General features: G+C 38.9%; 1 protein-coding gene across 4 annotated transcripts in view; it reads right to left on the reverse strand.

Annotated features, from left to right (window-relative positions):
- ATOSA (atos homolog A) overlaps positions 1–24,217 on the reverse strand; it is a 36,621-nt gene extending 12,404 nt beyond the window's left edge. For 3 of the 4 annotated variants that reach the window (XM_067305907.1, XM_067305908.1, XM_067305909.1), the window contains exons 1-6: positions 24,146–24,217; positions 4,687–4,871; positions 3,733–3,935; positions 2,951–3,076; positions 834–2,682; positions 202–318 (exon numbers count right to left, since the gene is read on the reverse strand). In XM_067305907.1, coding sequence (XP_067162008.1) covers positions 202–318; positions 834–2,682; positions 2,951–3,076; positions 3,733–3,935; positions 4,687–4,871; positions 24,146–24,182 — 2,517 coding nt within the window. In that variant the 5' untranslated portion in view covers positions 24,183–24,217. Of the gene's footprint in view, positions 1–201; positions 319–833; positions 2,683–2,950; positions 3,077–3,732; positions 3,936–4,686; positions 4,872–21,600; positions 21,618–24,145 lie in introns of those variants that run through there. The other variant, XM_013957035.2, reaches the window with a different exon arrangement.
- Between the last annotated feature and the right edge of the window lie 3,234 nt (positions 24,218–27,451).

Below are 27,451 nucleotides of genomic sequence, written 5' to 3' on the forward strand. Positions count from 1 at the left end.
TATTTTCATTCCCAGAACTATCATTCAACTTGAGTATTAACTCTCAAATTTCCACTAGCAAGAGTATTCATTCTATGACACTGAAAGTAAATACAAACACTTCATCTAAACATTTTGTCACATTTTCTACAATACACAGGTATTTAAAGAATAAAATATTTTCTTTCTCATTTGAAAGTTATAATTTCAACAGTAGCTTACAGGACTTGAAAGTAGAGGCAATCCAGTTCTGGGATGAAAAGCCTTGGTTGAAGTTCCATCCAAGGATCGAAAATTGTGTTTCCGCCATATATTTGTATTTTTGAGAGATGGTACTTTCTGTGAGCAAAACAAATTTACTCAAGGTATTGGTATACCAAGGTATTTATTCAAGGCTTGCTTTAGCAGAAAAGAAAGACTTCTGAAACAGGTGAATCTGCACCACACTAGCATTTTAGGAAATATTCTGAAGAAGTTTCCTTTTGACTCTGTGTAAAATCACTAAAGATTGTTCACTTTTTAATCACAACATACCACGTACAGACAGTGGTATATTTATAAGGAACAGGATGTCTAACTGCCTCTGGAAACTGTCAGTAATAATGCTATTACAGGAAGCAGAATGAGACAATGTTCTTCTAAGCCTTAAACATATAATTAAGAAAGTGTGCATGTGGGTTGCTACAGGGACAAACTTCACTTCAACCTCAAAGCAGACAACCGTACCGCACTGTTTCATATAAAGTCAGACATAAATCCCTCTTGATATTGACTCTTAGCCGATCCTGAACATACTCACAAGTTATCTGACTAATAGCAGCCAATGCATTTACTCCTTTTATTCGTGTATTTACCTGCACATCTGGGTTCTTCAGCCGTTCACATTTTACTAAGCAGTCTTCTATAGATTTCTTCTGAGAACTGCTTTGTAAATCAAGGCCTATTGGGTCTTCATTCTCATCATGCGTAGTTTTTGTTTTATCTTGTTTGTTTTTGTTTTTGAAACTATCATGGTCTTTATTTAAATAATTTTCAATGCTAATAAGTTGAGTATTTTGCTCATAAATATTTGGTTTTTTTGAGTCTCTGTCTAAACACTTGAGCTCATTTTTGTGCAAAGAGTCAGATGCCTGCATCACAGTTGCTTTTTTTGTACCTTCAAGTATTCTGCATTTATCTATCTGTAAATTGTTAAAACTGTCCGTGCTGTCGTTCTCACTAATGACTGTTCTTTCTTTAAGTTTATTTGTGCAAATCTGTTCATCAATGCTGCTTAAATTTGAACACTGTTTAATTCTATTGGTTATTTGGTCTTTCTGTGCATAACCAGAATGTATCATTTCCAATTTATCTGACAATTCAGATTTATTTTCTTTAATACAAGATGATGATGCATGCATATTAGTAAATGAATGAGAAGTTTTATTTGAAGTCTGATGAAATGCATTTCGGACAGCTTCACTGGGTTTTGCTAAAAGCAATTTTCTTCTTGCTTGGAGTTTTACAGAAGCCTTCAATTCACCATCAAGTCTAGAAGGACTAACAGGAGTATCAGGTGTTCTCATCCTTGATTTACTGTTATCTTCTATCAAAGAAAAATCAGATTTAGCAAAAGAAACAGAAGATCTTTCCTTGCCTTTCTTCAGCAAATTTTCATCTTCATATGTACTTCGGAAAATTTTTGAAGAACCTGCACTAGTTTCCTGTACTTTGAATGGATGCCCAGTAAGATGAGAAGTAGCTGGATCACAATGAATCAGGTGTTGGGCAATCCTTGCTATCACTTCCTGCCGCTCCTGAAGCAGAGAATCTATCAAAGGATTGCTCTCTCCTACAGACTGACGGCCACAGCGGTTCACTGGAACATGAGGACCAACCAGTGTGATCTCTGGTATTGCTCTAGTTTTGCCTTCGCCGCCATCATCTGGTATTGCATTATCTAAGTCGGCAACAGAAACAGAGGAGGTTTCCTTGCCTTTCCTTGGCAAGTTTTCATCTTCGTAAGTACTCCGAAAAGCTTTTGATGTAGCCGAGCGGGTTTCATGTATGTTGAATGGACGTCCATTAACTTGTGAAGTAGTTGGATCACAGTGAATCAAGTGCTTAGCAATTCTTGCTATGACTTCTTGTCGCTCTTGAAGTAAAGAACCTATCAAAGGATTGGTTTCTCCTGTGGACTGATGAGAACAATGACTATTCAAAACACGAGAATCAACCAAGGAAAAGGATTTAAAAGTTCTGACAGATGTTTCATGAGATTGTGTCTTATTGTCTGCTGTAGCATTATAGCACTGAACTTTAGACTGTGATGCTCCAAAGTCAGATCCAAAACCAGTAGATGGATAAAGTTTTAAACTTCTGATAGATGTAGTAATTTCAGGCGACTTTTTTACATTAAGTAGGCCTTCAGGTGCCATTGTCCATGTTTGTTTCCCACACATGCGCTGCGAACTAGACGTACTGCATTGTTCTACTGCAATGGAATCACTGCGCTGATGTAATTTATGCTCTTGCATCCTCTTCTCATAAAAGCTAAGGTTGGTGTGAATACTACATGTCAAAACCGGGTAGTTAGATTGTCTAGGCAAGGACTGGACGCTGACTTTCAAGGCCACATTGTGAGAAACATTAGGAACAGGAAATACATGTTCAGTTGGTGTCTGGGAGAATGTCCATTGCAGGTCTACATCTGCAGCACTTACTCTGAAACAGAAAAGCGCTTTTACAGAAATACCTAAATAAAAAGTCTTTATTAATCTACTTCATAGCACCAATTTCTAAGACAAAGTATTAAAGACACCAGCAACTCTCACACTTTGCAAGGTATATGAATTACATACAACCATCAGAACATGCAGCCCAACAACATGCACATTCTGAAAGCAAACAGGAAAACAGGTGGAAAGAATGATTTTAAGATGAGCTGCAACAACCTGCAAATAGCAAACAAATTCTTCTGTCTCAGACGTACCTGTACAGAATGTTACGAGGAACAGCACCATGTGAAACACTTAGCCAAGCACTTAACTGAGAGAAGAAAACAAAAGACCGAACAGCCAGTAAAAGGGTCTTCTCTTCAATAAATCGATCTCCACTTCTAAAATATATTAGAAGAAACAAGAGGATGTTGGTAAAAATATTCACAGAAAATTGAATTTAACAAAATCAAATATTCTTTCACAACAAGATCTGTTGCTGTCCTCCTTCCTTTTTCCACTTGCCTCCTCTCTCCAGATTATACTATCATCTCTCAAGTAGAAAGTTAAATGCTTTCAAATACCTTGTAGGAAATTCCAGTCTTAAAAACATATACTGTGTTATATTGTTAGAATATTCTGCACTAAAAACTGGAAGACAAATTTATTTTCAGATTTTCATTCTGAAAATAAAATACAGCTGGATCAAGTAAAACAATTAAACTCTTCCGGTGTTTTAAAAATTATACAGCACAATTTGTTCCTATCTACACAACAACTTAAACAACTTAAGTATTTAAAACATAAGAAAAATGCATAAAAATTACCATTTCAGCTAGGAGCATTTTTTACTCTATTTTACACAATGTACATTGCAGAAAGTATGAGCACAGACAAAGCAAGATTAAAAGATGCTCAGTTTTTACTGGTAAATAGTGGTTTTCTCAGATCAATCATAATGGTAAGGGGCCAATTTAAAAACACTAACAAAGTAGTTTAATAAGTTAAGAATGGTAAGATTCTTGCAATCATCAGCTAATCCTAATATCCAACTTACTGTCGAGGAACTGGTTCCAAAATCCACCTTTCTAACAACAATGCATCTTGTTTGATTGCAGGATCATTTAAATCATTCCCCTCAGTGTTAGGTCCTTCATCACTATAGCAACAGTCTGGAAGTAGCATCACTTCCACCATGATTGGAATATTGTTTTTCCACAGTAGCATAACCTCAGATCTGGTTCGCCTAGCTTGACGACACTGAGGGAAAGAAAACATGTCAACACATGCAAGCCATAAAAATACTAGCCAGATTTAAATCTAATTTAAAAATATGTTTCAAAGTTTTGGAAAAGGGTAAGGGTCAAATCCTGTAGACAATGTTTTACCAAATCACAGGTAAGATCCCAGAGCTATTAAATGAAAAATAATGGTTGCAGTTTGAGCAACTTCTGTGCAGAAAAAGAGTTCATATATATAAATTTCCCCAATCATCACACTTTTCTGCATGAACAACAACTTAAATTTCCACAGCACTTAGGATCTTTTCCTTGAGAGATAGGATGTTCCAACCTTACTCCAAAACACTTGACTAGTTAGATTTGATCATATTCATGTTTTTGGATCTAACCTTTCAATTACTTAACTTTTCAAGACCACCTGGAAAAGCAAAAAGAGTAAGGCAAGTCAACCTACACTTAAAAAAAAAAAGGACTAAGAATGCTAAGTATAGTGCTTGAAATTTTGCATAATAAAGATTCAAACAGGTACTGTATTCAGACAGTCTTACAGAAGTTTATACACAAGGATAAAAGTCTTAATGATCTCTCATTTTAAGGAGATCTATTATTAGTACTGTACTGAGTTACATACTTGTTTAAACACAGAAATGACAAAGTAATTGTTATTCAGTGCCTAATTGTGAATTTGCTGGGGAGTTTCTCAGTTGATCTTAATCACGATAGCAGCGATGTACTCCATGTTACTTATAATAAAATGGGTATCATCATACCTGAGCCAGTTTGTCACTGCATTCATGCTTAGTTGTTGATGGCTGACTTGATTGTGCTGGAGGGCAATGAAAACCCTCTGTTCTACCCTTTATGGAGTATTCGGGTGTTCGACCTTCAGTAATCAACAAGGCCAAGGAGACCAGGAACTCCTCAGCTTCATATTCAAAGTATTCATCTAAAGTATCTGTCATTTCAAAAAAACAAAAAATAATGACATATGCTGTATAACAATGCTGCATAACAAGTATTTAACTGTTTGCCATCCCTACAGTTCATTTCAATTTATATTTGAAACATTAACTATGTAAAATGGATGTTCCTATCAGATGACTGCATTCCTATAAGGTTCAAATTATTGTACTATTGTAATACATCTTTGCTCCTTTCATACAAGCAGACAAAGTTTGAAATACTCTAATGAAAACACCTCATGTAGTAACTGCTCAATTCACCAGATTTCAGTGCTGTTAAGAAATAATTGTGCTGTGAACCACAGCTGAATCATAGCTTTTCTAAAATAGAAAAAAGTTGCTTGGGTTCTAATGGAGGAAGGCTAATGGCAGTATGACTTGGCATCATTAATGCCATGTGATGGATATAAAGAGAAGCCACAATACATAACATAATGCATGAAAAATTGAATAGGAAAAAAAATAGAAGAGTTACTTCTATGAGGAAAAGCGGGACACAATGTTCTTTAAGATTTGTATTGTGAATTCCTCCTGCTCAGAGCAGGGGTTACTTAAGACAGTTCCATTTTTAGTTAACATTACCAGCCTTCACACAGATAAAAGGTTCATGAGGAACATACACAGTATTCATTGTTTTGTACAATGTTCAGTCCTAACTAGTGCAAAGAATTAAAACTCAACAAGTCTCAGTAGACAAAGCAGCAGCTGGCATTGCTCTTCATAAATTACCCTGACACACTCAATTCCAGCAGATGCATGATGCAACACTCCCCTTATTTTGTGGAACTTTACAGAACCTCCTCCTCCTCCTCCTCCTCCTCCCCCCTCATCATGAGGATGTCACACATCATTCACACAGATGCCAGTGTAACCAGATCATATCAGTCCCTGCGTGCTCAGATATGCTTAAGTATCAAAATGATTTAGTTACTCAAGAGGTTACAGAAAAACCTCTCTTCCTATAAAGCTAAAATATATTCACTTCAAACTCTATTTTAAGAGCAGTGAAGAAAAACAGGTAGGGGCAAGGCTGGCAGGGATTCTTTACTTCTGTGGTTTTTATGCTTTAGATGAACAAAAACACATGACATCTTCATAATTTTAGCTTAAGTTTCCTATGTTATCCACCAAAACAGAAGTGCCAATAGGCATAGAATTAATTTCTATTCATGATTGTTTTGATTATGGTGCATGAAATACCTTTCCACTCAGAAAAAAAAGTAGTTAGGAGGTGTTTTTTGTCTTCATTCCCTAGTACCATACCATTTAGCAAACATGGTAAGACAGACTTGAGAGATCTATATAAAAAGGGATGTATTCAACAAAAACTCCAATTTTAAGTGCAATTACCTGCATATGCAAGTTGTAAAGTGTGTAAAACTAGCTTTTACACGTACATATTTGGCTAGCCCAGGCTTGCATTTCAGGGACCCCAGGGCTGGTAGACTATGTGGAGAGCTGCATGAGGTAAATAAAAAAAATAAGCCTACTGTCAGGAAACTAAGTTCGTTATACAGGAGTCCGCATCTTTATGGAATTTTTTTCCCTGCCTTCTTAAAGGAATGCACTTTTTCTATAGGCAAGTAACACAGATGAGAACAGGATACAGGGCATTCATTTGGGGTACACTCTCTACCTCAGTGAATTATACGACTCCTTTTGGCAGCAAGAAGGGCTAATAACCCAAACCTTCTTCCTACTGCATCGTGGCATCCATCGCACGTACACAGCCCGTGTGACACTTCTGAACAGCACCATACATAGCGCGTGCGCGCACACACACACACACACACACATCCCCCCAAGGTCTCTGACCACTGCCGGCAAGAACAGGTGCCAGGTGCTGCATTGCCCCAGCCACAACAAGCCCCACAGCCTGCTTACAGCCCCATAGAGCGAGGGGAAAGAGCCCCTCTGGGAATGGCAGCCCGCTCCCAGGGGCCTGCCCGCCGGCAGGAGGATGGGACCTGCCTGTCTGCTGGGGCTGCTGAGCACCCACAGACCAGCGAGGGGGCAGAGGCCTCAGAGAGCAGGCTGCTGCTGCCCGAGCATCTCATCTCGCCACGGCCAGCCCTCGGGCAGAAGAAAAGCCAGAGGCAGCCCACGGCATAGATGAATTACCCTGGAGGGCCACATATGGCACATGAACTATACGTTAAATCATCTGGCATGAGTTAAAATGCTCATTCATCTGAGAGATGACAGAAAATTACCAATAAAGCGTGCCTGAAAGATTAAAGGAATAGTAAATAACAAAGAGGACAAGCCACTTATGTAGTGATATGAGTCACCTACAAAATGAGGCACCTGCAAAATTTTTTTTTCCAGCTAAAAGGCCGGTCAACAATAGGGAAGGCATACTGCAGGACAGGGAAATAAGATTTGGAAAGACTCAGAAAAGGATTTAGATATTATAACTGACAAAAAAATAATTTGCAGTATTATCCTGCTGCCGATACAAGCACCATGCTCATCTTTATATGTCTGAAGGTCAGGGTGATTTTAATGGAATAAGTCACGCTGGCAGAGATCACCACTGCAGTACTTTGGAGTACTTCTTCTACTCTGATGTGCAAGTTTCAAAAAGCTAGAAAGTGCTCAGCAAGAGTTACAAGAATTTAAACAAGAATTGCCTCAGGATTAGCAGACTAAGCAGAAGGGGAAAGAAGACACTCATCCTTAAGAAAGTGTTTGAGAAATTCTGTCTAGTTAAAATATGCAAAAATACTCTAGCTTTCAAGAAAAAAGGCAAAGAGCTTTGATCAAGATCTGCAAGAGCTTGTGCAAACAGATCGTATCTAAGTCAAACATTTTCTTACTGTAACAGAAAAGTGCAGAGTAAGGGGTGACACCTGAGAATTTGCACTAGAAAAATTTAAATGGCAAGTAACAGTAAAATAGACATGACCTTTAATTAACATTAACAACTTACCACACAAAGCTCTCTTTTATAGAAGGAATCTATACTTGATCAGAAGTTTTTGGCCTTGACACGAATTAATAGATACATTCTATTACCTGAGTGGTTATGCACAGCCAGTTAGGTTCAGTTAAAAAGAAAAAAAGAAATGGAGAAAAAGAGAAAAGAAAGAAAAGAGGAGAGAAGGGAGAGAGAGGAGGGAAAAGAGGGGGGGAAAGAGGGGGGGAAAGAGGGGGGGAAAGAGGGGGGGAAAGAGGGGGGGAAAGAGGGGGGGAAAGAGGGGGGGAAAGAGGGGGGGAAAGAGGGGGGGAAAGAGGGGGGGAAAGAGGGGGGGAAAGAGGGGGGGAAAGAGGGGGGAAAGAGGGGGGAAAGAGGGGGGAAAGAGGGGGGAAAGAGGGGGGAAAGAGGGGGGAAAGAGGGGGGAAAGAGGGGGGAAAGAGGGGGAAAAGACCCTTTCTTTTTGCATTAAAAATGTTACAAAATTTATATCGTATGCTTGAAACATTCAACTTTTTCACAGGTATTCTGTACCACAAACTGACTTCATGAACTATATAGAGTTTAAAAATGTCCAAATGCAATATCCAACTAATGAATAAGCAAGGTAAAAAAATCTGAAATAATCATTACTCAAGATACAGAATACATAAATGATATTACTTTTTATAAACAGTTAAAACTTATTTAAAGTTTAATTTGCAAACACTGCCCATCCTCCTGTATCAGACTATCCTCATTATTTCCTTATAATCTATTTTTATTATATAAATCTAAGTTTAGCATTTAAGGAATTACTATTTCAAAAGTAACCAACTTCTTGCCTTAAGGATGGAAAAGAAGACCCAAATAGCTAGAAAGACATATTTGTATTGGCTGTAGTTAAAAATATGATGTCATTTCAAAATTAAAACTGTATCCAGTTAAAGGATGAGAAACACCAAGTACGGAACTAGAAAATGCTACTGTTTTCATCATAGCATTTCAAAGACAGGGCCAACAACTTAAAATTATGTCAGCAATGTAACAAGCAAGGCATTTGATTTTTTTTAGGTTTTTTAAAGCACAAAAAGCAACTGGTACTAAGAAATATATTTTTGTATAAAGTTCATGTGGAACACTTTTTTTTTTTTTTAGCTCCACTTGATTAGTATAATATATAGCAACTTTTAATAGTTTTCATAAAGGAAAAGACTATAAATATTGAGAAGCCTGGCAATTGTTCCTACAAAACAGACACAGATGATGCAAGTTGATGTAATTGAGAACAAGGGTGGAAAGACATTTATAGACACAGCAAACTCAGTGTTTAGTTAGAAAAAAAAGTCTGTTAGTGTTGTGTGCTGTAATAATTTGCTTTTGTGTATGAATCAGCTGTGTTTAAGGCACACATCATATACTGTGCATAAAATAATACTATAATCTGACTATACAGATATGATTATTACTCTGCTTCATCTCCAGCAATTAAACATTCAAGTATATAACACAAAATATACATCCCAGCAATGTATGTTTTTTATTCCCCTTAAAATAGCAAACAATCCAATTAGCTGAAACAAGTTTATAGGAACTAAAGTAATAACGCACTACTGCCCTTTAATCAATAAATTGAAACTAAAGTTTATTGACCAACTAGTCACAAGAGACAGAGGCAGATATCAGAATATTCTAAGAGGGAAAAACTATGAATAAGTTTTATTAACTTACTATTCCAAAAAGTAAGTTAAAGGTAGTTCTAGATTTTAAGAATAAGGCAAAGATTCAAGAAACTACTCTAAGAAAACAAAACACAATGTAAACATTTGACTAACAGCTTCTCTTTTGGAATTAGAAATATCTATAGATGCTCCAGTTCACTAATTCCACGTTGTGCTTCACTTCAAAGAAAGCTGCCCTTGAACCTCAGAAATTCATGATTTCTGAATGAGCAGTCCTGTTGTGTCTGCATATTACAAACCCATAATTATATCTGAAATCACACAGTTCAAAAGCCTCGCAGTATGAAGAACTGAAATACAACTTAAGCTATCAAGAGTCAAAGTCATGAGCTAGCCTACTTCCTTCAAGAAACAAGCTATTAGTTAAGTTTACTTATATTCAAGCAAATGCAATGAACTGGTTATTTGCCATAGCTTAGGAGTACTCCTACATAGAGTTTGTTGACGCTGACCCCTGCCTTAGATTGCCAGACATCTGTAAGCTTGGGAAGCATGATAACCATTACGAGAACGTCAGCAAAGAAATCCATTACCTCATCGTACTCTTACCATCTCCTTATATTTTCTAGGGTACCAAGCTGAACCACTACCTATCACTATAGTCCGGCTGCGGGCAGGAGATGATAGCATAGGAGCTTTTAATTAGGATTGATATATATCTGCTATTGTTTGAAGAAAACTAATTAGAAGCTATAAAAAGTGCTGGATCTACTTAGCTCTGCATAGGAAAATCAGAAGAAATTCAGCTGCTTTCACCTCATTATACTAGTTCATAATTAGAAAAATAGAATAAAACATGTAACCTGATAAATAAGGAAGAATTTTTTTTAAATTAAGACGCAGCTATACAGTAGTCGATGAAGTTACTCTGGAGTCCAGAGCAACAGAAATCAGTCAACACTGTTTCTATGTTCCACTCCAGACTGCAGCAACCTCCCCTGCATATATCAAAGAAATTTACTGCGTACTTCTGCCGCACGTGTCTCACAACATTCAAAACTAATCTTGAGTCTATTTTACAGTAAATGAACTTATCAAAAAGCAGGGCTGGAAAAAACTGCAATTTAAATAATAATTTTTACTAAAATGCCTTCAGAGTCAAACAGCTGAATAAGTACAGAAAGAAAATCTGGGTGAGGAAAACCAGTTTACTTCATCTAAAGCTTAAGCTGAGAACATAAAATACAGACTGTTAAAGTGATCTGGGCGTTGCCATGCTGCTTCCTGCATTTCAGCTGACACCCTATCTGCCATCATCACACTGCTCACGGAGGCAGTACTCTGCTTCCAACTGTACTGTAGTTTTCTATTTTTACCTAGCAACATCAGTTTAACCTGCTTCTATTTCTTTTTTGGCTTTAAACTGAATTCTAGTTCCAATGTTTGTATTTTGATCAGGGAAACTTATTTAATGAAATAACAGACTGAAGGGATCGTCACTGAACATCACATTATTTAAACTAAACTTGGGGAAAGAGGTTTTAGGGTTTTTTTGTTTAAGTATTTACTTCCACACCACTAAAAGTGTGCGCAAAAGCTTACCAAAAACCTACCATTATGGCCTAACTTGCATAGCAAGTGTCACAGTTCCCTCAATATCAGAGTTTTATCCAGAAACGTGTTTTTAGTCATTCTGATCGTTGCATGTTTTCTCTTCATTGGACAACAAAAAGGAATACTCAAGACCAAATAATGTATGCCAAATTATTTCTTGCTCTGCAATGAAATCCCAAATTGTGAAGTAATCAATTTTTTATGATTTCATAGTCCACAATTAGTAGGGAAAATAAACAAGAAATATCTGAATATATGCAGCAAGTTTCTGACTCATTTTGAACGCCAGTTCACTTTGAGGTGCAAGCCAACTCATGTTAGGAATACAGCTGTTCCACTGTATCTGAACAGAGCTGAAATGATAGTGTAAAGCCGTAAGACTTTCCATGCTGGCTTTTAAAAAGATGTTCAGAACTTTAAATATACACAGGTTAGAGGAACAGAACATATGCTTTTTGTTGATCCCTAGATTTACCACTCTACAAAATGGGTTACAAAAGATTACCAAGTCAGTGTTTAACCAACATGCTATAACTAGACAGGGAGTAAAAGTTAAGAGGACTTCTGCCTCAGTTAAGGCCCTTAATTAAGCATATACTAATTTCTGTTTTCTGTTCCTTAATGCAATAATTTCTGTGATAGTGATTTGATTAAATGTGATCTACCCAAAAAAACCCTGAAATTATATAATAGTGAAACAAATACTACACATCAGGAACAGACTGAGTAATTTTTAAGTTTCCCATTCACTCTCCTCTAGCTTTTTTTACAATTCTTTTTTTCTTGATTAGCTGATGCTCTGGCCTAAATTAGGTTATGTTAGAAGAAACTGTGTGACTTGATAGAACTAGCTGAGCGAAAAATCCTAAAAAGCATGACAAGGCAATAGGATTCATAATTCTGCAGCTCAAAAATAATATTTTTTCAGATATTTTTGTTAGTCCATGAAAGGAAAACATTTAGAAGACAGTATCTTTCAGAACAGGTATATGTCACTATAAGCATAGAACAGATACCCAATAGACTTTGCAGCTGTAATTGGAAGGGAGTAAAAGTTTTATATCCAGTCTTCATTCTCAACAGCAGCACTGATTTACCATTCTCATAAGGGCGTTGATATATATATTTTTAAGATTATAATGAAAACAAATTACTACAATGATCCCATTTTAAACTCTCATCCTAGCTCCCAGGAGGGAGCAAGGGAAACGTGGAGATCAGACATAGCCCAGCTTAAAGTCACAGCCAACATAATGTGAAACTACATCCTAAATACTTGTTCTGGGGAGCTGAAAGAGTTGGGGAAGAAGACAGCATATCAACCCAGCACAGAAAACATAGCATACTTCGGCTTATAAAATATATGAAAATTTTTTCCTAAGATGCTTTCCAGAAAAGTGATTAGGCATTTTTATTTTCAAAAAATCGATTTTTCAATAGGAGGTTTTTTCTATATATGTTCTTTCAAACTTCCTTCACTAATCAGTGAAAGAAGGTTTCAGCAAGGCTTCCATAGCCAAGGCAACTTTGGAGACGATGACGACCGATAACCAACTTCACTATTGTTATTCTCTCCAATTTAGGAACCAACTTAAAGAGCAACTACCTGGCTGATGACATACAGACTGAAGGCTTTCACAAACTTACTCAATTTTATTTTAGCTGTAAATATCACAGTACAGTAGCTCCAGATCTGTGCTTTCTTTTCAAAGGAAGCCTAGAAAGTACATATTTAAAATGAAAAAGGGTATGAAAAAGGGCATGAAAAAGGGCTAAGCCGCACATCTTTCTGAAGGCATATCATCTCTGTGACAGTTGCAGTAATTGAGTACTGGGTGGTCTAACACTATTCAGAAACCGAGATATCTCTCCCATTAAACAGGCTGACAGCACCTACGTATTAAATCCTAGCAGTGATTGTGGATGCAGCAGTATTTCTATAATACATAAATAAAAAAGTGTACCAGAAATGTTGAGGCCCTAAACACTCATGAGCACAGATATAAGTTCCCTCCTTAATTTGTTTAACAATATCCAGCTTGACAAAGGTTCAACTATTTGCAGACTCCTGCAGTATTTTATATAGAGATTGGTTTAAAAATGTAAAGCAGCAATTTGTGATAATAAATCAGTCTCAGATGTGACTGGAAAAGAACACTGGACTGCTGTTTAAAAAAACCTGCAAGGGATATGGCAATGCTTCTGAGAACTGCCAGAGCAGCCCTCTGCTTAAAACACTGCATGTTTGTATCCTGTGCTGACAAGATTGTTGTCAAAATGTTATTCAGCAGTTTGTTCCTCTTTAGCTCACCGCCTTCACCATACATGCAAGCACCTTTAGGAACAGCATTCTTACTGATGATGCCAAAAAATGCTGTTTTTTTAATTTTCCCCACTAAGTTTAAAAAATAATCTAATGTATTTCAATATTTTTCTGACCACTTTAAATAATTACTGGGCATAGAAACTTTGACAGTATACTTCAGTGCTCTTGTGCTTATTTTACGATGAAATAGCGCTTCTTTTTTGAAGAGATATGTAAAGTAGCCTTCAACTCTCTAAATGATTGCGTGAATGGTTCGGAAGAGTCATTAAGGGGTTGAACAGAACCGTAACGGGAGCATGTGAAATTCCTGATGGGGAATGCCATCTGAGCTATGTGTGAGCATAGGTTCCATTTTTTCCTCTGGAAAACACCAGGCACAAACTGGTGTTTTTCTTCCCTGTGATCATAGCAAGAAGAGCAGCAGTTACATCACGTGACATTTGCTTCAGACCATAGTCAGACCTCCTGAAAATAAACCAGAAAGAAGCTGAAAAGTGCACTGTGAAAGGAAGACATCTAAACCGACTCGTTTTTGGGGTGCAATTGACAGGGATGCCACAACTGTTAGCATTACAGATAAACATGTCTAAAAAAAAGAACCATTTCAATTAGGGGATCATACACTATGGCAAATCTTAATTAAACACAGCCTTCAGAACAATACAGGTGAAGTTTTGTAAGTACTAAAGCACTCAGCCTTCAAAACAGGTGTCACGGTCTACAAAACTTTCAACAGTCAGTAGCCAAACACCCTCATCTTCACTTTAAATCTACACAAACTATAAAATGCCAAAAAATCCACGATTTTTGATAATTTTCTTTAGACTTTGATTGAAGTCAGGAACAAATAAGCTACTTTGAACTTCCACAGGAAACACAGTGTGCAAGTTAGACATCACTAGTTCAACCTCCCTAATTTTTCTCTTGAAAGTTGTCTTTCTTCAATGTACATAAAGATATAGGAAGAGTTTCCAAAGGCTACTGAGAAACCTCTAAAGCATCTTGAGAATCTCCTCAAAGCGAGCATATTAAAAAGATACTGTAATTTCTCAATTTTACTGTGGTGTGTCTTAAAACAAAATAACGCTGGTAAGCCAGGGAAGGAAAGTATGTGCATGAGGGTGAATCTAGATGTTTGGGAAAGAGAAAGAAACATTTATGATCTAGCCAAGTTTTGGGGGAAGTAGTCTACTCTATTGGAAAACTGACTGAGACCTCCCCTATGCACTATTAACTATGCCATTTTTTCAGTGGCAGGAATTTTGATCACCCTCTAGGTGTTTCACTTCTCACAAAGTTCTGGTATTATTACTAGCATTACAACTTTAATAAGAGTGAAAAAGAGGGGCTTATCAGCAATATACCAGCACAGTGTTGAGCTCTGTGGTCAAAAAGCAATAACCTTTTGTTATGGGCACACAGCAGTCAATTTCAAATATTCTGCTGTCTTAAAGGAACCTATAAAAACTATATTTAAATATTATGAATGAAAACAAAGTGTTGAGGATGGTAGCACTTGGTACCCAGTTCAGCTGATATCCTTGACTCACTTAACCTGGTATCTAGATTAGTTGAAAATGAATTTGCTTTATTTTTCAATTCCAGAAGAAATGATAATCTATACAGTTTTCCACAATGCTTAAAAGATCCCACCTGCCAGGAATTAAAACACTACAACTGTCTGAGAAGTAAGGCACTTTCAGTTGAATCCAAACCATCAGAACAGTTATTTCAAGTGACTAGCCTCATTTCATCTGTGCCAAGTACTGAATAGTTTGACAGTTGCAGGTTTTGTTCCTCTTTGCATTCGTGCAGTTTGAAGAATCACCAGGAATCTAGTTGTGTGATATTTATCTTATTATAGTTCAGATTTACTTTAAGGGAAAAAAAAAAAAAAAAAGCCCACACTAATGGAACTCTAGAGCATTCAGATCTTGTTAGGTTCCCTCTCACCCCATCTTGGAAAGTAACTTTTTAAGAGTCAGGTCCACTTGAACACTGAAATTTAATTGACATACTTGTTTACTTACAAAATTTAAATGTCTCCTTTCCCTCTCCTCTTCATTCAATCATCTCAATATGGTTATATTGCAATTTTGAAGGCTATCTTAAATATTCTAGCCACTAAATCCCCTATTAGAACCAAAGAAGTTTACAACAATATTAGATTTAAGACATTATTCTGAAGTGCTAAAATTAACACTATTAGAGCAAGAATAATAGTGATGTATTCATAACGTAGCTGTTCAAAACAATCCTCCCTCCTCAAGGGAAAAAGTGAGTTCATGGATGACTGAGCAGTTGTTGGCACTGTGTGAAAACAGGCACAGCGAAGGCCAGCATGCAGAAGTATCCCTACACAGCTCTGACCTTGAATTACCCATCTTCCCTGGCCTCCACTCAAAGTTTATTGGTTGCACGTGTGTTTTGTAACACCCTGTACCGCATATTCTTAGAACATACTTTCCAGAGAACCCAAGGAACAGGACTCACCCTTCCTCTACCATTTTCAAACCAAACCTATTAGCAAGCAATATCATCCTGCTGCTTAAGATAAATTAGCAGTTTATATAATAATTAAGGATCCAAGCTCTACATTTGCATGCCTTTAAGATCAGGTGATCTGTGTATCAAGATACAGAGCAATAAACTGTTAGGAAGAAAAAAAAACAGTACACTGCAAGAATGGTGTGAAAACAAGCAGCGTATGAAAGAATAGAATTTTTTATCTAGTCAAAGCTCAAGGTCCTCCACAGCCTCTTTTGTATTTTGCACAAGAACAACTGACACAAGCACAGATAGGTAAACAAATAAAACTGAGTCTTAATTTCCTCCTTTATAATTTGTCAATAAATATGTATTTATCAAAACAAACATTTATTTAATCAAAAGTACACATCAGGGAAAAAAAAGCAAGTTAGCATCAGAACATGTATTAATTCACAAAGCAAATATTCCATGAAACTTAAATCAGAAGATGCCAAAATGACTTTCTTTTAGGGGAAGCTGCTCCAAGCTGTCCTCAGCTTAGAAATGCCAAAAACTTAGCACCTGCAACACATCAGTTGCTAGCACAGTTTGGCCAATACTAAGGATTCACCCACTTGTCAGGTTTAATAGACATAAATTATTGTGCATGCTCAAGCAGAGCATCACACAATCCCCCTGGCACAAACGTTAAGTAAAAAAGTGCCTGACAGTAGTATTTGTTCTGTCTCTTGTTACCAAAGAAATTTATACAGAGATTTTCTGAAAAAAAAATAGTGAAGAAAAAAAAACTTCACTGTTATCAAGTGACAATCATGCATAATTCTGTTTGAGGGAGAGGATCTCTTTTTAAAGAAAAAAATAACAAAGTGTAGAAGGCTATAGTCAAGAAGCATTTTAAGTTTACATTCAGGAATATATGAATACATTGACTTACTGTAAACAGCTATTGTTTACAATCAGTTATCTTTAAGAACTAATAAAAATATATTTCAGAGATTTTAAGTATGGAACATTTTATTCTTATCATTTAGTGTCTGATCTTGAATGAACCAGAATTTGACATAGGAATCAAGAAGAAAAACAACATGCCCTCTTTATCCGCAGGAAAATGTGTAGACTGAGTTCAGTACACCCTTCCTGTTGGGTTCACTGTCCTGTAAGTGATCCCTAGGAAACAGCATTTAGGGAATAAATAAAGCACAGGAACATGCTAGGTATGTACTTTCATATCCTTTGGATGGTGTCTGCCCTCCTGAATATGCTTCCGGAAGACCCATGATGACATGGCTCAGGTCACTGCCGCCGAGCGGGGACACCGTCCCCCCATCTTGCAGAGAGAAGTCCCACAGCATCTGTCAGTCACCCTGCGGCCCCACAGCAACGGCGTGGGGCAGAGGAATCACAAAGCACCACTTGCACACTGGTCACCATGAACTATGAATTGGACATGGACACTTTCCACAGGAGAATTTCTGACTTCATGTATTATCATTACATATTTTATATTCATATCTGCAAATCCTATGCTTATGTTCTTGAGAGCAGTGAAGTTCACTTACTTTCTGCCCAGTGAAGCCTACACCACAACAGCTGGCTTTCAGTACCTGGAGCTGCAGGGCTTCAGGAGATGACTGCTTCTGTCTCCACATGTCTATACAACCAGTCTGGCTAGTCTTCTCCCTCCTAATGCTCCATTTGGCATGCCAGAGTCCTTTGGCTACTACACACAGAGAAAGGTAACAACACGTCCTTCGAATACAACTCCCCTTTTCCAAAGCACTGCAGGATTAACATTCAGATTTCACCTATCCTAATGCAAATTTGATACAAGCATACAAACACAGCTGCAATAGCAAAAATCTGTTGTCAGACCATATTCTTTCAGCAAAACAGGATTTTTCTCTCCTGACCAACTACAGAAGAAAAAATGCATAAAGCTTACATTTCCCCGTAGATAAATTCTTCACAATCCAAGTTATAATTAAGGTGAAAAAATTCCCTGACAGTTCTGATCTCTGGGTCTGGCTAGAGCCCACGTGAACACCACTGAGCCTTTAGCTAGCAGATGGCAGTACCTCATTTGCCTGCTCTGGGAAGTAGCAGTGGTGCCCATAAAATTTCTCATGGAATTAATTACTGAAAAGTGTGAAAAAGATAGAAAACATAATACTTCACCAACATTCAACCTTATGAGGAAAGTATATATGGTTGGTGTCTAACAGGCTATCATATTTTCCCCATTGCCTTTTTTGATTGTCATCCATCTTTTTGCATTTCTCTGCTGACATCTTCTTTCATAACAAGCAAACTATTTTTCTCCACTTTCAAGATCTTCCATGGCTTACCATCATTCCTGTTGTCTTCCACTCACTATCACAGTAAACTTTTGCTTAAATTAGCCCTCTGACATTAACTTCCACCACAGACATGCTAGATTTTCAAGACCATTAATTACTTTTACTTCCCTCCTTCCTGTGTTGTTGTGTATACTTAGGAGGAACATGCAACAGACAGGGTGCAGAATGACTCATCCTCCAAGCTTTTCTGTTACTGTGACAAAGTCCTGTTAAACTGTGATCCCAACATACAGTTTATCTGTCTGATCAGTATTATTCCTTTGTTTTCTTATAACTCTCGTTTGGAATTCACTCATTTCTTGTTTGATACTTGCATAAGGTTCGAAGTGAGGATGGTCTTTTTGTTCCATGTTTGTTCATTACCCAGCAAAAAACGGCCCTGGTACCCAAGTGTGACTCAATTTGTATCACTGACCAAAAATAATCATCAGGTAGGAATTCCATGAATTTCCTTCCCTTCTCTCAAAAGGTAACATTGTGGTTGAGTTATATCCTTGGAGGCTGAAGAATTCCTTGATCCATTTAGATAATCAAATACAGCAATATGATAGAATCTGCAAGCACAGTTTAAGAAGATACTGGCTTAGTACACTTCTATACCAAGGACTATCTTCATTTCTGTAAAGAAACCACTTTCACAGCGTAAGAACCACAAGCATACATATACCTCATGGAAAGGAAGGGGGTGGGGGGAAGCAACAGCTGAAGAAAATACTTGCTCTTAAAAGCACTGATAAAACAGACATTCAACAGATCATTTATGCTTTACAAAAACTGATTATTTGGTTTCAATAATACCCACACATGCTGCCCAGCGAAATAGATTAAAACCAGTTTCAGAAGCACTTTTCTCCAGTAATTTCAGTGACCTGAAATCACTAGTCTACAAAAAGACTCTTTCAGCTATCATACCCTAAAAAGGCATCTTAAACTCTGTTTTTTTAATTTAACTAGTATGTACAGGAACCGCAAAATAACTTTGCCATAGTATATAAGAAAAATACCGAGTCAGACTAAGGGTCCTTCTAACATTCTGCTTATAGCAGCCCAAGGCAAGCACCTTTGCAAAAAGAGTAAGGACAACATAAGCCTGCAGCAATACTTCTCCAGCATACTCTCTCAGCTTCCAACAATTTGCAGCTGATTCAAAAGTTCCCTTTGTTTCACCAAAGAGGCAGAGAATTCCTACAGGGCTCCATGACCAGCAGAGCCTCCAAAGCCCTCCATGGCCCACCCACTACAGGCGCTCGTTCTCCTACAGCGACATTCCCCTCCTCCCATCAAAGAGGATGGAGGTCTGGCTGCCAACTGCAAGTCAGCTTGAAGGCCATGTCCATCCCATGAGCTACAGGTTCCACCTTGCTTCTCTGCACCATACCCAGGCCAAATACCTCCTCCTCCCTTCCCCTCCCCCCGCAATCCTATTCTAGTTATAGTAATCTAATTTTTATGTTATGTTAAATGAAAAAGATTCAGACGGATTATAAACTTTTGTATTTAAACTGTCAGGAAATTTAGGTATACAGTACTTGACATCTCTTAGAAAGATCTTATAGAAACTAAAACAGGCAAGGCTTCTAGGAATTCACATCCACATTCTCTTAGTTTATGTTTTCACTTCCAGCTGGTACGCTTTGCCTTTTAAAGTTTATTTTATAGTTGTAAAACCAACAAGTCATCTTCAGTTCCATAAACTTTACTATAACCAGAAAAATGTGTAGGTTGCCATGGGAACAGTGAGGCATTGCTGGGTCAGGATGCGGAGAACTTCTCTTGTTCTGGCTGATCATTTGCATCAGAAGTTCAGCCATCTGTTATTAACTATCAACAGTCTCGCTTGTTATCACTGGGTCTTGCTATTTAAGCTTGAATCTCCACACCTGGAGTCCTTTTATAAAAAATCCCAACAAATGTGAAAATTCATCTGAGGGCTTAGTTATCTTTCAGACAGTGTCACTACTATGTCTTAGCTTGTTAGTTGATATTTTCCTTTCTTACCAAGAAAAAGGCATAAACTTAGGCAGATAGCATTCTGGAAGTAGCAGCTTTATTCTCAGAGACATCATTTTGAACAGAACTGCAGTAGATGATGTAGCTGAACCTCAAGCCAGACTACCTCCCTTCCATTTAAGCATATCCAACCATATATTACATTCCCTAGTTCCATAGTATCCCTTGATCTTCTATATCCAATCTTCTCAATATTGCAGAAGAAATTAGTTTTACAATTTTACTTCAGAATATAACAGCATAAACTCAACTATGTGTTACTAGCACAGAAATAATGCCTTTTATCCTTTAAGAGAATCTGAAATATATTCATTTACTAGCTGTATATATTTTTAAGAAAGCAAAAACCTTAGTTCTCATATTTCCAAACTCAGAATTTGAGTTGAAATTTTTTAGTTTATCTTGACTTCATTAACTTCATTCAAAACTACATGACTTAAAGCAAAACACTGACTGTCCTAAGACAGTAGGCCAGACTTGCTGCTCTTCTCTCACGCTCTCAGAAGAAAGTGAGAGGCTATACACTGACAAAAAGAGAACATATGACCATTCTTCTTTTACTGTTCCTAAAGCTACTTCACAAAAGAGCAAGTAACAGGCCTTCAGCAGAAAGTACTTCTTTCTGTCATTCAATGAGGAAATAGCTGTATCTTGTAGGCTAAAAGCATTCTGCTTACAGGTTTGGCCAGTGAACAAGGCTCAGATCCTCTGAACATACAAAGTGAAGAAAAAAAGAACTGAGAAATATTTATCTGGGAATATGGAAAGAGGTTTGCAGAGCATAAGAAGACTAATTCATACATCCAAATAACAAGACAGTATTTTCCAGGCCAGTCTTTCAATCAGATGACAAGCACACCAACGATCTGTTACATGCCCTAGCAATCTCAGCACAGCAAGAACCAGTGCAAAGACAGCGGTGGCTAAGACACCTTCTCAGATTATCCTAAAATGAGAGATTTGGTAGATACAAGTAGACATGCATAGAATTGATATAATGCAATGGTTCAGAGACCCAAGCAACACTATATCAAAACAAGAACCTAGACAGTTTCATTACTTATGGTTCCAATGAGGAAGATGCAGCTAAACAACCTGGAAGTGTCTGAAAAGGTTTTTCTTTCAGCATGTTCAGGAAAAGCATCCATCACAGAAACTCAACTTCACATGTGAAGGCTTGGTGAATTACATCCAGGGCAGCTTTCTGACTATCAACCCATGTCAACTCCAGGGGTGTGATTCAACTCCAAGAAGCTATCCAAGCACTGATGGCATATTTAAGCCCAACATAATCATACTGGGGAAGAGCAGTTAAGCACATTTTCTAACTACATGTGAGGCACTTACTAATGCTGCTGGGCTGCTTTTTTTTTTTTTTCAGAATACCTGAAAAACAAGAAGGGGTGAGAAACAAAACAACAGTGCAAATGCACTGTTAATAATAAAGCTTTTAAACACTATTCACAAGGAGAAGAGATAGAAACGCTTAAGAATTCAAGAATTTTATTTAAATAGACAACACTTTAAACAGCTGTATAGTATGCAGGTTAAGTAGGAGTTGATACACTCTTAGAACTTTATTACAGCCATCATGTCAGTTAGAAACCACACCTACAGCTGGAAATGTATGCATTACTGCTGTAAAAAGAGAACTGGCTATCAGGCTACTTTAAAAAACAAACAAACAAAAACACAGTAAAAAGAAACATAAAACTCATTAAGAAATGTCCTCAGGTGAGGAATGTAGACTGTGAATCCCATTATTTCATCTGAAATAAAGAAAAAACAAAAAACCCACAGAAAGCTATTTTTATGACACATAAAATCTGACCTTTTCTACTGCAGTTTTTCTGCTGTGTTCATCTTTTCTTTATGCTTTCTTACTTTGTCTCTCAAAACTTTTTGATGTTACAACCTGTTCATTGTCATCGAAGTGGTGGGTAGTTTATCTTGTGGAACTTTGTCAGAACATGTTTGACCACCCAAAATCCTCCTAGCTAGCAAGGCTACCTTCAGCTTCAGTAGGTTTGTTTCAGTATTTGCAGTCCAGATTATTTAGAAGGTGGGGTGGAGGGAAAGGAATAAAGCTAGAAGACCAAAAGAAGGGACAGTACTTCATCAGAAATGCAAGGAACTTGGAAAGAACAGAGATGAAATTGATGACGGCAGAGTACCATGAAGCTCCTCAGGTAATTTTTCCAATTTATTAGCCTCCACCTACCAGGCCTGCACTTAAGTGGTTAAACAGTTACCTGCAAAGGCAAAAAAGTTACAAAAGAGACAATATATGCTTCTCATTTTAAATACTTCTTGGAGAATGGCCAGGCCCATAACATTGTTTTTAAACTTTAGCTAGGAGAATAAATTAGGACAGTATTACATCTCTCAAACTGTGCAAAAAGATGCTCATTTTAAAACGGACACCAGAAACTGCTACAGAATTACGAATGCACAGAACAAAAGAAAGTTTCTGATAGTTTTAGGATAGCATTGTGTCACACACAGCAAAGTTCTGCTATTTACCAATTTCCTCAATGTAGATCATTTTAAAAAGCTTTAATAGTCTTTTGGTATTCAAAAGAATCAAATGTTATATTGGGTCAAAACGTAAATGCTTAATAGAATTAGGGCCAAGAACCTAGCTTGCCTCCTCCACTCCTAATAATTTGCTACATAGATTCAATATAGCAGGCATTAAATTAATACATTTAAAATTCTTAATATGTGCAATAATTATGAAATTTCATTTTGTCTTCTCTTAACAATTCCTTACTGCCTTTTAAAACAATGCTTCAGTGATCCACAACAGATATTCCCATACAAACCATGTAAGTACACTAGTGGGATCATTCCTCCTCCTGTATCATGAGATGGAAATCTAAAGCCACAAAGTTCACTTGAGCTAGAGCTCTGGAACCTTTCAGACAAATACAAACAAGTTCTATACCCAGTACGAGAATATACGTAATTACTTAGTCCGAACAACATTGCATTTTTAGAGAACTTCTTTGTATAAAAAGGAATGGATAATCTTCAGTTTGGCATTTGAGTTCAGTATGCTATTTCAATAACTTTATACATAGCATATAGTTGAGCAGCCAATAATAGACTAATTAAAAGTATATCTCTCTTCTGGTTGCTAAAAAAGCTGATGTATTTGCATCAACTTCATTTGTCCCAAGACAAATAAGTAGTGGGAAGGGACTGATAATGCTTTTATACATTTTCTTTCTAGCAGAAATCAAAATACTGAAATTGTTTCCTCCGGCTGGAGGAAGGGAAAAAAAAAAGAGCGAGAGAGCAAGAGAAACTTGACTTACATAAGTTTAACTGAGTTTCTTATGTGCCTTGTTAAGGGACCGGGGGGGGGGGGTAACAATGAAAAGTCATGAAGTTACATAGGGCTACACTAACTACAACCGTTAGTAAATTTGACGTTTAACAAGTGTCTCACTTTTAATGCTTAAAAATATCCCCCCTCATGTCCCAGGCCATTTAATACTTTTGCCGTAACAAAACACAACGAATGCTACTAAGTGCTTTAATTTTTAGGCTGTCCATTACTTCTTTCTTTAAATTAAAGGGAAGTTGAAAAAAATCACGAAAACTTAACCTCAGGAGACACACGTTTAGATTTTTTTTTTTAAGGAAGTAATTGCAAATTAAGTACAGCATAATTCGTGAGCGCAGCTGAAGGGGCAAGCGTTAGTGTGAACCAGTTTTTAGATCACCTGCACCGAAAGCACCACGGGACATGGCCGCCTGGCCCGTCCCAGCCCTGGCGCCGGCCCCGGCCGGCTCGGCCCGGCGGCCCCGCACGGGCCTCCTGCCCGGCCCGGCCCGGCCCGCCGCTCGCCCCCGGGCACCGCGAGCGCCTCCTCCGCTGACGCACCTTCTCCGCGCAGCCCCGGGCGTCCTCTGTAGCCCATGCCGGGATCCTCCGCCGCGCAGGCGGCCTCCTAGCCGCGCGCGGCCCGCGCCCGCCGCCGCCGGGCGCCCGCCGCCCCCAGGGCCGCCCGCCCGGCCCCGGCCCCGTCCCCGCTCCCGGCCGCGGCCGCCGCCGCCCGCCCGGCCGCCGCGCCAGACATTTTCCACAAAGAGGCAGAGTAGGGCGCGCATAGCAACAGCGCTCGGCGCCCATTGGCCGGTCCCGCCGCGGCCGCGCCCATTGGCCGGCCCCCCGCGGCCCCGCCCCCCCCCGGGGAGCGCGGCGCCGGCCGCCACGGACACGCGTGGCCCCGCCGCCAGGCCGCCGCGCTTCAGCGTCCCGCCGGGGGCAGCGGCTTCCTAGCGCGGGCTCCGCGGCGGAGCGCGGCCGCGCCGGGGCCGGGGCCGTCCCGTGCGGCGGCGCACCGGGGCCTTCAGCTGCCTGCACGCGCAAACAAGCTGCAGGTCGGGGCAGCTTCCGCAGCGTTGCCTGGCAAGGCTCCGCCCGGCGGAGCGCAGCGGAACCGAGCCGAGCCGCCCGGCGGGGCGCAGCGCGCGGTGCTGGCCGCGGGCACCTGCGCCGCGGGGAGCCGGCGCCTCGGCCCGCACCGCCGCCGCTCCGCTCGGCCCCTTTCAGAGGGGCTGACACACAACGTATGCTTTAAAGCTTTGCTAATAAGGGGCAGAAGCAACAACCCGAGTCAGTTCTCGGGTGGGACGGGCAGAGAGGGTACTCAGGAGCCACCGACTGTTTTTACCCCGTTTTACTGCTGAGCAGGCGCCTGGAGGTGACACTCAGCAAGACCAGTAACCTCCACGCTCGCTGTGAACGTCCCTGGGCAGCCTGCCCACGTGGACTGCTAGAATGCAGCCACAAATGCCTCTTTCACACCTGATATTCTTCCTATACAATAAAAGTAGGACAGCATGGGGGTGCTGCAGCTTGTAAGCTGTCTTACTGTCCTAAGCCAGCTGTAGACAGGCAGAACTAAGCTCTGCTGATATTTGTGGAAGAACATACCCCAGAAATTAGTGCATCTGGCCTACTAAAATACTAAATTTAGAAATGAAAATACTTAAGCAATCCACAAAAATTGCACTAAACTCCTTTACCTATTTGATCCACGGATTCTAGTAGATGTAGAAGATGCACATAAATATGATAACAGACTATCAATACTGTGACTAAGCATAAGAGAATACAGTGGCATGTAGAGATATACACAGGATTTTTTCCTAAGCTATGTATTCCACCATCATAAAGTGGTTGCACTTAAAATAAAGTCCTAGTAAATATCTTTGTAATTTTAATACTGTATTTTAACCCACCTTCTGCCACAAACAGGATAATGCTTATTAAAATAAAAGGGGGGGGGGGCTTGAATGGAATGAACTTTCTCCCAGTACAATCTTTCAGTAGAAGCCTGATACATTTCACAAAGCAGGAAATCTGAAGCAAGTGTGGTTTATTCCAACATCAAGTCAACAACATATCAATTAATCGCCATTTGCACTGGCATAATTGGCACTACTCCTACATTACAAAAACACCAAATTTCAACCTTTGGAGGGCAGTGCCAAAGTGCAGGATGTCTATTAAATAAACAGCTAGTTCAGAAAAACATTCTAGTTAAGATTCTAGCCCTGCCTGACTCAGAAAAAAGCTGTATGTAGAGATTAACCATAAGTATCTAAGCATAAGTGACTTCACAGCAACTTTTTATGTCTACGCGGCCTAACTGTAAAGACAGAAGTTAAAAAAAAACAAGAACACACTTCAACCACCATGTCCCTCACTTTAATAACCTAAGCCAAAATGATTGTTTAATCTGCAGGATACAAAAATCTTTTAAACTAAGAGCTTGCAAGGAGACAGTCCATAAAAGTTGAGGCCCTCGGGATTCTTTTCCCAACACATGAAGCACAGCAGTTTCGCTGCCTCCTGGTCCTTCCAAACACACCACCGCATCCAAACTCCCCTCCACTGCTTTATCCCAATAACACTGGCTGGGAAAAGCTACTGCAACTTTCAAAGTCATGTACATAATTCTGAAAATACATACTTTTTTAGTTTGCTTTATTACCAGTCAGATGTTAGCCCCCCTCATGCTGGCTGCATGCATCATGAAAGTCTTTGGTTAACACATCTTAGCTAGCTCTCCTGTCCAGTGACCTTCTGCCTTCTCCCTCTGACTCTCTCCAACCCTCCCTCATCCCCTAGCTTTTTTCATCTGATCCACAGTCCCTCTCTTTGAGAGGCACAATGAAATGCATAGGCATAAAGTTACTCCTGGGCACATAATACTAAGTACTCCCATGCAGCCAGCCCCATTTCCCCTCCTCCCCCCTCAGTGCTTCAACTCCTCAGAACAAAGCAGAGGTCAGATCTTGATGCTGCCTGCAACGCACCTTGGCGCTAGTCAGATGTACCATCTACAGTCCTAATCGCTTCTGCATAGTTTTCCGTTTTACGATGTTTAAACACAGAAATTTCATGAATGAGAAAGGCTATATGTAGTCTATAGACCACCTAGGGAAGCTGAAAGTGCCAGACACTAACAATTCCACCATGATTTTGAAAGAACAAAGTTGGTGCATTTCATCAGGAAGTTGCTCAAAATTTCATACTAGAAGCTTAAATGAGGATAAATACAGCCAGCTTATAAAAATGTCCTAAAACATTTATGTAACTGAAACCTCTTTATATATTCTTAAAATGAAGTTAGGATGAAAGAATATACAATGCCTATCAAGCATAGTTACTTCATCTTTTCTCTCCAATGCATCCAAAATATTTTCTCACAGCATGTCTTGTTAAATCAGTGAGACTGTCAGTAGCAAACCACTAAAGGCAGTACAACAGCAGCCAGTTACACCCATTTCAGTGAACTGAATCACTAAGATGAAGCAGATGTTTATTCCAACAGTTTTAAAACGAATGCATTCAATCTTCTCACTTTGACTTTCTTCAACCTTCCAGCCGTTTACCTCTAAGTGGACCTGCCCTTCCCATCCTCTATTAAACCCTCCTGATCTTCATTTCCAAGTTTTTCTGGCATTAACAACTATTCCTGCTGTTTCACCTTCATAAACCAGCTATTTGGTTTTACTCCTTCACCATCTAACAGCATGCATATTTCTAAATTTGATCTAGTAGTGTACATCTCAACAATTTTAAAATTTGTACAGAATTATAATATAGCATCAATTTTCAGATCAGATTGTTTTAAGTAAGTACCATTAAGGAATTCTTCTTTAAGGAAATCAGCCC

This window comes from Apteryx mantelli, chromosome 15 (genome assembly GCF_036417845.1).
Source record: "Apteryx mantelli isolate bAptMan1 chromosome 15, bAptMan1.hap1, whole genome shotgun sequence".
Classification (NCBI taxonomy): domain Eukaryota; kingdom Metazoa; phylum Chordata; class Aves; order Apterygiformes; family Apterygidae; genus Apteryx; species Apteryx mantelli.